Here is a 10,745-nt window from a genome sequence, read left to right as displayed (position 1 = left end):
ATGCCGGCGGAGACGCAGCAAATAGAATAAACGAAGGGAGGAGGAACGCTGGCGTAAAAGGATTAGCCAACGACCGCGTGCGTGGACAGCGGCAGCTAGAAATGCGTGAACGCGGGTATCAACGCGAGGAGAAACTACCGAAGGATCGCGAGAGGAACTGATCTCCGAGCTGTGATCCACGGTGCATCCACGGTGGTGATCGATGAGTGCAGCGATATCGACGACGCGAGGCGACGCGAAGCGAAAGGGGCGGAATTCTCGCGAGCGATCGTAGAAGAGCGATTGAAAATTCGTGGGACCGCTTGTTCGAGCGTCAGTCGCACGAGGACGCGAGGTTGAACGAACGGGAATGGACCGCGTTGGTGAGCAGTGAGCGGTGAGAAACAGGTACATCGTCCGAGTGAAAAGGGGTTGAACGCGACAGACAGACAGGGGATCGTGGTAATCGGCGCTGGGAGGGATTACTGCGGGTGAGCCGGTCAGCCGACGGTGATGGCATGAGGACATTAGTAAGGAGGAGCTGCGGGTCCAGCGAGGAGGAGGATGAGGATGGTGATGGTCGTGATGGTCCTTGGTCAGCTACTGACGAGGATTCTGCTCGCTGCCCATGCCGGGGATCGGCTCGCGGCAGCTCGCAGAATACTCAGAGACGTGCCACTGATAGATGGGTAAGTTGAAGTTCCGTAGGGGGGGTGGAGAGGCGATAAATTAGTAATTTATACAGAGTGGTCGGGATCGTCGTGAAACAGCGGCGAGTGGAATTTAAAACGGGACTCGCGCGCGCGGTAGGCGAGCTCGCGTTCAGAGGGTTGTAACCTTCTCTGATGGAGCCTAAAAAGCCACCCCCGCCGGTTCCGCGGGTGCTTGAATTTTTGGCGTGCACCTCGTAAAATTGTTGAAATTTTAATGAATAACTGAAAACTCCAGCGTAATCGTTAGCTCGAGTGCCGTTGAAACAGGAGAACCGCAAGGCACGAATTTATAGCCGCCGGAGAACAATGTCGTCGTAACGACGCGCACGGACGGAGAGCGGCCGCGTTCTATAGCCGAAGCGTGTTTCTAATTACACCGGAATTAAGCTCGAGGGGAGCGTCCCCCGTGCGTCCGATTTACGATCGAGCGTCGAACCGTTACGGGACTTTTGCTCTTTCGTTGCTTCGAAGCGATCCAAACTCTCCCTCCCCGTCGCGCCTGGAAAGGGCTGAAAATATAATCGCATTCAACCGTGAATCGCGCGGTGTACTCGTGCCTGATTAATCGATGCGAAAACGCCAACGCGAACGGAATAACGCACCCTGTATCGTCGCGTTTTATTTCCCAACTTTAAATCAAGGAGCGCAGGAATCGCTGGAACGAAATAGCCGCGGTCGCTCGGATTGATATGGGTAAACAGAGCAATTAATTGTTTTTCGGGCGAAATATCGGAAGCAAACGAGCGCGAAACTTCCGCGCGTCCGCGAAAGAAACGTCGACGTTGCCGCGTCCCGGCAAAAAGCTAGCCCGCTCGAACGAGGATGGAAAAGCGATAAAAAGGAGGAGCACGAGAACAGTGGATCCCGCCGCGGCAGGATCCGTCCAGGTGTCGTCGTGACCCGGAGTTGCTCTTTTATCCCGTGCACGGGACGGAAGCGCTCGATTCAATTGGAGGAGACTCGGGGATAGTGCATTTTCTCGGAGATAATGAGAAAGTTTCGCGATCACAAGGAGGAAAAGGCATTAACGGAGAGGGAATTAAATGGGCGCGGAGAGGAGTGGGAAAAAAGGGCCGAACGGGTTGAACGGAGAGGGCGAAGAAACGAGACAGAAACGAGGTGGAATTCAGCTGAGGGATGGCCCGTGGCGATCGCCTCCCTCCGGTTTCTCGGGTTACTCGGGACGAAACGGATACGAACTTCCGGTCCCCGCGTCCGCGTAACCTCGCGTGTCTTTTCTCGTCGTTTCTGGTTCTAGACGCGTTGTTCGCGCGTCGTTCCATCGACGTCTAACCAAACGATCCATCGGATGGAAAGGCAACAACGAGGTCGTCCGCGAAATTTCATTCGAGGGGCGCGCGGGAGCGATCAAAGTTCGCGGCTCGCTCGAGCGATTTGTTTGAATTTTCTTTCGTTCTCCGTGCCGCGGCGCATGGGGAACGGTCGAGTAAAATAAACGATTACAAATACGATAAAAACTCCCCCGACGCGCTTTGCATTTAAATAGCTCGACGCGTGGCTCCCTTTCAACGGTACGCCCGCGTTTCTGGACCTAGCAACGTCTCGAGTGGAAGCCAAGTGGTTCAGCGATAAAGACGGGAACGGTCCTTTTGTTGTTGCAAATTACGATCCCTTCCCCAGCCCCTGGTAACCGTGGACGTGGTCGGAGCTTTTCACCCGCGGCCTCCTTCTGAATCGCGATAGAAATTCGTGGAGCCCTCCGAGGTATCGTCTGCGCGAGAGGGTGGCGGGTCGGAAGTGGAACGCGAGCGATTTCGCCGATTGTCGACCAGCCGAAGGCGATTCGTTACCGATAACGAGTGAAAGCCTCGTCGAGCCTATTGTGACGCGCATAATAGTTTGCATTTTTTACCCCTCCCATCTCCTTCGCCCCGTCGAATGCCCGCGAGAGGGTTCGAGAGGTTATCCAACGATCGTGCGATAAGCGTCGCCGCGTTGTTCGCCAGACGATGGGAACGAACGAGTGCGATCGTTCGTCGGGAATTTGGTGGCCAATCCGTGCACCGTGACCGAGCTCTGGGTCTCGTGTGCGAGGAACACGCGAAAAACAAAGGAACCCTGCCGGGTTTCGCTTCATTTAGAAAGAGCCGTCTACCTGCCGCGGCTACCGCCAGACCTCTGTGCATTTTCGTTCTTCGACGAAGAAATGAAAACAAAAAGGGGTGGGAGGGAAAAAAGAGGAACACTTTTTCATCAGAGCGTTATTATTTCCGCGTTTCCGACGCGGAAATTCACTTAAAAGGTGGAACAAACGCGTGTACAGTGCGCTCGGATCGCAGCCAACACAGGTGAAAGAGAACCGAGCGAAATCACGAGCGTCGTTTTCTTTTGCGGTGGGCTGAACAAAATTCAGACCCGTAATTATCGTTGTTTGCTTGTATATACGACCATTAAACCGTGAACCGACAACGTTTCGAGAACGAAAGCGTGCCTTTTTTTCTCCCTCTCCCTCTGTCCCTCTCCCTCTCGCTCTAAACGCGAGGAAATTCATGAAAATATTCCCCTGCGAAGCTGATAACCCGGTTGGACACCGGCCTGTAATTACGCCGTTCAACGATTCTGTTTATACCGTTCATTGCCGTACGGAAATATTTAATTACCCAGGTCGTTTCGTGCCGCGGGACCGCGAAGAGTGCGTCGACAGGTCCCCGCTTTCAGGAAGAAAACGGATGGAAAGACGTTACCGCGTCGCGAGTCTTTTCAACCGTTCTCCAAGAAGAAACGAGAACGTCGAATAAGAAAGAGATCGTTTCTAATATCTTCTCGCGACGATTAGGGTAATCGCGGCAGTCGAGACACTTCGCGTTTGTTAATTGAAGTTGAAGATCTTCCTCGAAGCTGAACATTCGAACGGAGTGTCCGAGAATCGATAAACCAGCAAATGTTCATCGTTAAGTTCATCGTTTCGAGGTTAATAAATAATCATGGGAGGCGCGCGCGTTGATTATTTCAAGGCAAATTGAATAGGTGATTATACAGGCGCTCGTTTCTGGAACGAGCAAACAAGCCGTATAAATGGAATTGTATCGGAGTCATCAAACTCTGATTAATTACATCACAAATTAATATAATTTTTGATAAACCCTCGTCGGAACGTTTGCACGGTAGATCGTGGAAATGGTATTCCACTATTTTTGTTCGTCGTTCGCGAATCGAATCGAACCGAGGGTGGAAACACGCGCGAGACAGGGCGCGCGAAACGTTAGCGCGTGAAAATTCGGGAGAAACCCGGCTAAACGCAGCGATCCCGCAACCCCCGAAGCAACAAGTCTTCGTCTTTTGAATCGTCGAGGATATTCAACCCTCTCGTCGCCTCCGCCACCACCTCCTCCTCCGTCTCCAAAAGGAAAAAACGAAAAAAAAAAAAGAAGAAAATCGAAGGAACGCGCGTGAAAAGAAGAGGTACGCCACGACGATACATAATGCAGTCTGAACGCGTGAAAGCTTTTCGTTGAACATTAACATTCTTCCGGGGCTCGAGATACGGGAGGGGTTCAAAGTTCCGTGCGAGCGGCCGCGTCTACGTACGGTCGTATCCGCCCAACGGCGCATAAATGTATAAGCACACCCGATGCGCGAGGGTTGGGGCAAGCTGGGGGGGGATAACGTACACGCGGAACAGGGTGCAAGTAGCGTCCACGATGATGCTTAAAGCTTAAAAGCGGCAAAGGAGATTTAGGCCGACGTGGAGTTAGCCAAGTTGCCGGGGAACCGCCGCGCGGCCGGAAGTGGATGGAAGAGGAACGTCTGCGCGGCTATCAGGGCCGGGAACATAGATTTCAATTAACCCTGTTTGTCTTCTTTAAAGTTTCCGAAACGTCTAGACGGTCGATCCAGCCGGATGGTTTAATTTACCGGCGAAATGTACCGGGGATTCGAGTCGAGATGATGCATGGTATCGCATGGAGTATCTCTTTCGGAGATACGAAGCTTATTACGCAGTCCCAGCGCGGTAAGGGGTGAAACAGGGAGGAATATGGATGCTTCGATATTCCGTACCGCACTCGGCGGGCTCGTAACCGTATTCGAAAAGAATGCGGTCTACGAGGCAATGATAACGATCGCAATAGCCGTAGAGAAAGATTATCGAAACCGCGGCACGTGAAACCCGTCCGACGTACGATCATTGCCAGAGTGAGAGAAAGGGGGAGAACCGCTTCTCCGCACGATTTCCGGGAGCTTCGCTAAAAGTGCCGCGTAAAATCGAACGCCTCCCCTTCGCCGCCTGGCGCGTTCAATGCTCGGACTGGAAATAAGAAAAAAAAGAGGGAGGGGCGCGGGAAAAAAGAGTAGGGAAAAGTAAAAGGAGAAAAAGTGGAGAGGAAAAAAGAGTGAGAGAGAGAGAGAGAGAGAGAGAAGGAAAGATGAAGAACGTGCACGCGCTATAAATCCTTTCATTCGCCTGGCGCATCGTAGCGAGAGACCTTACAAAGCGCTCTATTCGAAGCGTATCCACCCCGTGCGCGGAAGATCAGAGGGCATGCCACGGATATTCGCAATTTCGCGGGAGTTTTTCCGATGTAGAGAATTATTCGTTAAAAGCAGTCGCCCCGGTTCAAGAGCCGATAACCCATACGCGATCGCGCGCTTCCTTCCCTTTCTTCCTCCCATTCTCTTGGTCGCTCGCGGCGAGGAGACGCGCGCGGCTCTCGATTTACCCTGGCCTCTCCGCTGCTTTCAATCCACTCGGAATCGTTCGCGTGTCGACCTGAAACGATTTTCAGCCGGTGCACTCGAGACGCTCCCGTTTCAAGGCGAGAGGAATTAGGAAACAGCCGAGGAGTGAGTTCCCTTCCCCGTTCTCCGCTGCCTTTGATCCGACTTCTCCTGTCTAAGGGCGAGAGAAAAAAAAAAAAAAGAAACCGACCTACGCTGTGACCGGACGAGCGAGAGGAAGCTTCCTTCGATCGACTCGAACGGCAAGAAAGCACCGTCCTGGGAACGATGGGACGGTATTCAAGTCGTTCTTGCGACGAGCGAGACTCGACTCGAGTCTATCGACGAAGCTATCTCCCAGCGTCGTTCTTTTCGAGACGGTGTCTTGTTCGATTCGAAACAATGGCACCTTTTTCGCCGGAGACACCCTCGCCCGTCTGTTAAGGAGGTCGCGGCAAGAAATTACGATTGATTAATCGGAGACAGCGCCAAGGAATACTCTGTTCGTTATGCAAAGCGCGGAAGGAATCCCCCAAAAAATGCTTTACAAACCGTATGCTTAGTTAACTCGCGACAAGGTCGAAGCTCTTTTAGAAAGACAATGGAACTTAGAAATTTGAACCGGTAGGGCATCGACGAGGCACGGTCCCTACCTCGTATGGACGCGAAATTTGCATCCCAAATGCGAGGGCCGCGTGACGCTATAAACGGTCGGAACCTTTATGATGTTAATCCGGCGCACCCGCGGAAGAAGCACCTCTCGGATGGAGGCCTCTATTTTCTCGTCGCACTCAATTTCTCCGATAAAAAGTGCGATTGAAAATGAAAAAGGAAGAAATCCAATTGCGAACCGAACGGATACAGGCGAGAGGGGCGGGGAGAGTTGCCGGAGCGGAAAGCAATTCACGCAAAAATCTGTTCACCTCCAGATGGAAACAACTGTCGGCTGTTCCGTATCGACACACGGGTTCGCCCCCGTTTAATTTCGTTCGGTTAGCTGTCCGCCACGCTTTCTCGCTCGAAGATCGCGCGCGCCGCGCTACTCGTCCCCGCGATAACCGCTCTCTGTATATATATACGCTCGCCTTTTACTCCTCGTTAATTTCGCCCGTCTAATAAAAGCCAATGAAGTTTCAAGTTTCACGTGTGACCTGGTTTCCGTTAACCTGTCCGATCTAAGAATCTAGCCAACGTGTCGACGATTAGCTTCGCGTTTTAATCCGCGATAATTAAAAGCCAGGGAATACTCGGTAAGAGAAGACGCGATACGAAGACGCGACTTACGCAGATCAGCTCGAAGGAAAGGGAAGACGAGTGGTCATCCTCGAGCAGGGCGAAGAAGCGTGTTTTATCGGGCGCAGCCACCCCGGTTGACAGAGAAGTTTGGCTCGCGAAGTCGGTACAAAAGTTCCCGCCACCAGCCGGCTTTGTCACTCTTTTCACGTCGTTCTAATTAATTTTATTAACGAGCACCGCGAAACCATCGACCGCGCGGCGGAACTTTGGCGTCGGTCCCGCCGGAGGTTCGTTAACGTTTCCGCGGACGAGGCGAACGAATGGAAAAGAAGAGAGGGCCGCGATAACGATCGAAGTTACCCCGGCGAGACCGGGCCTACGGTTTAAGCTGGCCATTGTGCGCTCGACAACCAGGGGTGGCGAATTATTACCACCGTCCAGAGAATCGAATTTGTAAGAAAACCGAGGATTCTTAGGGATCGACGAGCGTGAGATCGCGTTACACCCGCGTTGCTCGTCGTCGTTATCGGGACGTCTGTAACCGACGCGACCGTCTTTCCTACGGCGAAACTTACCCGATACGACATTATCTTTCGTCGCGGCTGTCTCGTCGAGTGAATACCCGTTAGCAAGAATTTCCGCTCCGTCCATATTTAATGAATAATGCATCGGGGGTATAGCGCGGCGTTCCAGGGAGGAACGACACGGAAATCCACGGTGGCATCGCGGTGTCCACGTCGCGATTCAAGCGCAACCAGACAGAAATTGTCCCGGGAGATCGTTGAAGATCGTCGAAGCTCACGCGCACGGTACGCGTCGAGGGTAACCGTGGCAAGGGGTTGCCTCTGAACGGTTGAAGATGGCTGGTCGGTGGCGTAACGGGGGAACAGAGGCTCCTCGTAAATCCGGAAACGCGGTCGCCAGAGGCGAACTACCGGCTATCTGCTGGTGTACGCGTGATGGTTAATTTTCGTTAGAACACCGGTCCGTGACGCGCTGGTTTACGGAGATATGTAGGAACATCTGTCCGCATCGATGTGTACGTAACGTGAACACCGTTAAAAGGGAGCAGCCGGACAGCGACGGGAACTTCGAACAGAGTTAATGTACCTGCAACGCGTAACTCGATTTCCACGGAGTTAGTCGAAGGCGTCGATGCTGTCTTAGCGAGTCCATTCTCATGGGGCCCGTAAATCGGATCACGGATCTTGGATCCTGGGTACGTGACTTAAAACTTGACCGTGCCACGGGACGACTCGAACCGATTCCGCACGGTGTTCCGTGAAATTGTCGAGACGCGGGACGAGCGAGGTTCGTTCGCGGGAGGGTAAAACGGGGCGAGCGGTGACCGGGAGTTCGAGGAGCACCTTCGAGGACGGGGGATGAGAGGAACGCGCGATAGCGTGGCGCTAAACGGGACCGTGTAATTGCTGAATATTTATGTTTCGCTGGGAGCGCGACGTCGCGATAATTAACGTCTCCCGCAATTCATTCGCCGCGCTCCGCCAGGTGAGATAACCCCTCTAATGTTACGCAGATGCAATGGTAACGGGTGACGGTACTCGCGCGAACTTTAATAACTTCATTGAGTCGGAGCAGGCGGATAACTACCGGCGTTAGCCGTGTCGAGGGGTGCGCGAGGGGTGTGGGCGAAGGGTTCGCGAAATAAATCGCTGTGCCGCGACGCGTATTAACCCTGACGGGGCGGAGGCGCGCGAGGCGTCGCTGGCTGCCTCCACGGGACGCGGAGACAAGAGCGGCGAACTTTAAAGGGGCGGTAACAAAGTTTCCCGGATAGTCGCCGGATTTCACGGTGGATTAGACTTTACGATTCCGCGAACGCAGCGGGGAAACGGGCCTAAATAGTCCCGGGTTAATCGGTGAGCGAATTAACTCTCTGCTGGCGGTCGCGAGGAAATTCGCCGAGATTTCCCGTTTCGAGCATTCCAAAAGAAATACTCGACGCGGTTTCGAGGCAGGGAATTCATCAGCGTTCCATCTCGCGGTCAATTCCGGGGCGAGATTAACGCGTCCTCGCGTGTTACGCTCCGTGTACGCGAGGGGTTGGAAAAGTGTAGCGGCGCGGCATCGGCAGACGTGAAGAATGTATGAAGCGGAAGGCGAATTAACCCTGGGAACACTGGCCTGAGCGAATTCTCGCCCCGGATTTAATCCAGATGCTTGCCACGTGGCGGTGTTTCGCAGACTAACGTTTCCGGAGGATTGAAATAATACGTAACGCAATTTCCGCGTGCGCGGCCGGCCACGCGTGTGTCTACGTGTTACTTTTAAATTATTGCAGTTTCAGAACTTTCTTGAGGGTGGGAGGAGAGAGAGAGAAGAAGAAGAGAGAGGGGATTTCAGTCCCTCTAATTACGAGAGTAATATATAAGAGAAACAGAAATAGCGGCAGAACTGCGGGGTTACTTTAATAATTCGCCCCTCTGACATGGCGGACCCGAGTTTTACGCGAGCAAGGGTCAGTTAATTTCGGGGGATGATCAAAGCCGTGAAAGGACCGCACGCGTTTCGGCCAGGCGATAGGCTCGGGTTGGCTGCTAAAACCGGAACCTGGGATTTGCATTCCTGGAGACGTCATCGCAGCAGGCAAACGGAATATTCGGTATTCATATGCATATCGGGGCCAGCCACCTTATCGCGCGTTGCCAATTAACCCTTTCCGGCGAAAACGCAGCCTCGTACGCGTACGTGCGCGCTTCCTGTGACGTTTCACCCGCCCGCGCCCTCGAAACGACGAGACTCCACCGTCGTACCACCCCGCAGGATCGACGCCGTGGAGATGTAATATCTCCCTCGTCTCTTAGACACGAGTTGCGCACCACACCCGCGTTGAATATGCACGAAGGGCTAGCGGGAAAACGCTCGAAAAGCGCGCAGGGGTCGCTGTCGACTCTCGACGAAAGGAGTCGCGCGACTCGTGACCGGAAATCGTCTCCGTTCCGTCGCGGTGGACGGAACCGGGAAAGACGGAGTCGTGGCTGCGGCGGAACCGCGTTATCTCCTCGCTGGCGCACTTTGTCCCACGGACGACGTAATTAGGGCAATTATGTTGAGAAAGACGGTCGTCGGAATTGGCCAGCGTCGTATCCAATTTTCGTTCGGACGACACTGACGAAGATCGACGAAGAGATCCGGCGCGGGTGTAATTTCGGCCGCTCTTTGTACAGCGGAACGTAATTAGGGCAATCATGCCGGGAAAGCCGCTTTAATGGGGAACGATAAAACGAACGAACGAGATATCGGCCGGGGGTTGATCTTTTTTACTCCCCCGCGGCGTGGGCCGAACGATCGATGAAATTTACCGCGACAGAGAGGAAGAAGGGGCGGAAGAATAATTTGCTCGGGTACGAGCAATAAGCGGCGGAATTTTTACGACAGCCTGTGTTATCGATGAGTGCAAACACGAGTCTGGCTGTCGGCCAACCCTCGCGAACACCTTCCTGCGCCCTCCCGAGCCTCGAGCACCGATGGTCAACGCTCGTCTCGCGGGGATAATTCTTTCTGTAACCGCGACTGATTCGAGAATTCGGTAAACGACCAGGATTTCACCGCTGGACCGCGGCTAACGCGGACACTTGGCGAAATTTATTTAATTAAAAATTGGAACGCTCGCCGGTCGAGCAAATATCTCGCCGGCGACAAATAACGGGCGCGGAAAAGGCCGAGGAATTTCGATGAAAAATTTTCTACCCCCTGTTTGCCAGTCGAAACTGGTCCGCAAACAGTCCCCGCCGGTTAATTAATTGACAGTGGCCCGAAAAATACAGGGCAATCTCGCGCACTGCCCGGTAAATTGCGCGCTGTTTACCGGTCGATTTGCCGGCCGATTCGATTCCATAACTTCTCGTCAGCCAGATCGAAAACTCTGATTCACGATCGTCGCCAGTTCCGATTCCCAGCCATTAGCGGCGAAACTGCATTTCGAAAGATATTTCGACGGCGCGGTTCGTAATTTCTATTTCGACACCGGCAACCTTTCGTCGCCCATCGGAACGGCCATCAGATCCCCATTATATTCGATGGAAAATACCGGAACGCTCGACTGTTTCGATCGCGTATCTGAGAGGCAGCTTCGAGCAGAACTTGCGGCGTGATAAGCATACCTCGCGCGATCCGATT

At 53.4% G+C, this 10,745-nt stretch overlaps 1 protein-coding gene across 1 annotated transcript in view; it reads left to right on the top strand.

The window, feature by feature from the left end:
* The first annotated feature begins 367 nt into the window (after positions 1-367).
* Positions 368-10,745, top strand: part of LOC143429004 (dipeptidase 1) — a 51,020-nt gene continuing 40,642 nt past the window's right edge. The window contains exon 1 of the mRNA XM_076904351.1: positions 368-668. Within this exon, the coding sequence (XP_076760466.1) occupies positions 544-668 (125 nt within the window). The 5' untranslated portion in view covers positions 368-543. The remainder of the gene's footprint in view (positions 669-10,745) is intronic.

The sequence above is a fragment of the Xylocopa sonorina genome, chromosome 11 (assembly GCF_050948175.1).
Source record: "Xylocopa sonorina isolate GNS202 chromosome 11, iyXylSono1_principal, whole genome shotgun sequence".
NCBI classification, from domain to species: domain Eukaryota; kingdom Metazoa; phylum Arthropoda; class Insecta; order Hymenoptera; family Apidae; genus Xylocopa; species Xylocopa sonorina.
This window is presented reverse-complemented; position numbering and strand designations above follow the sequence as displayed.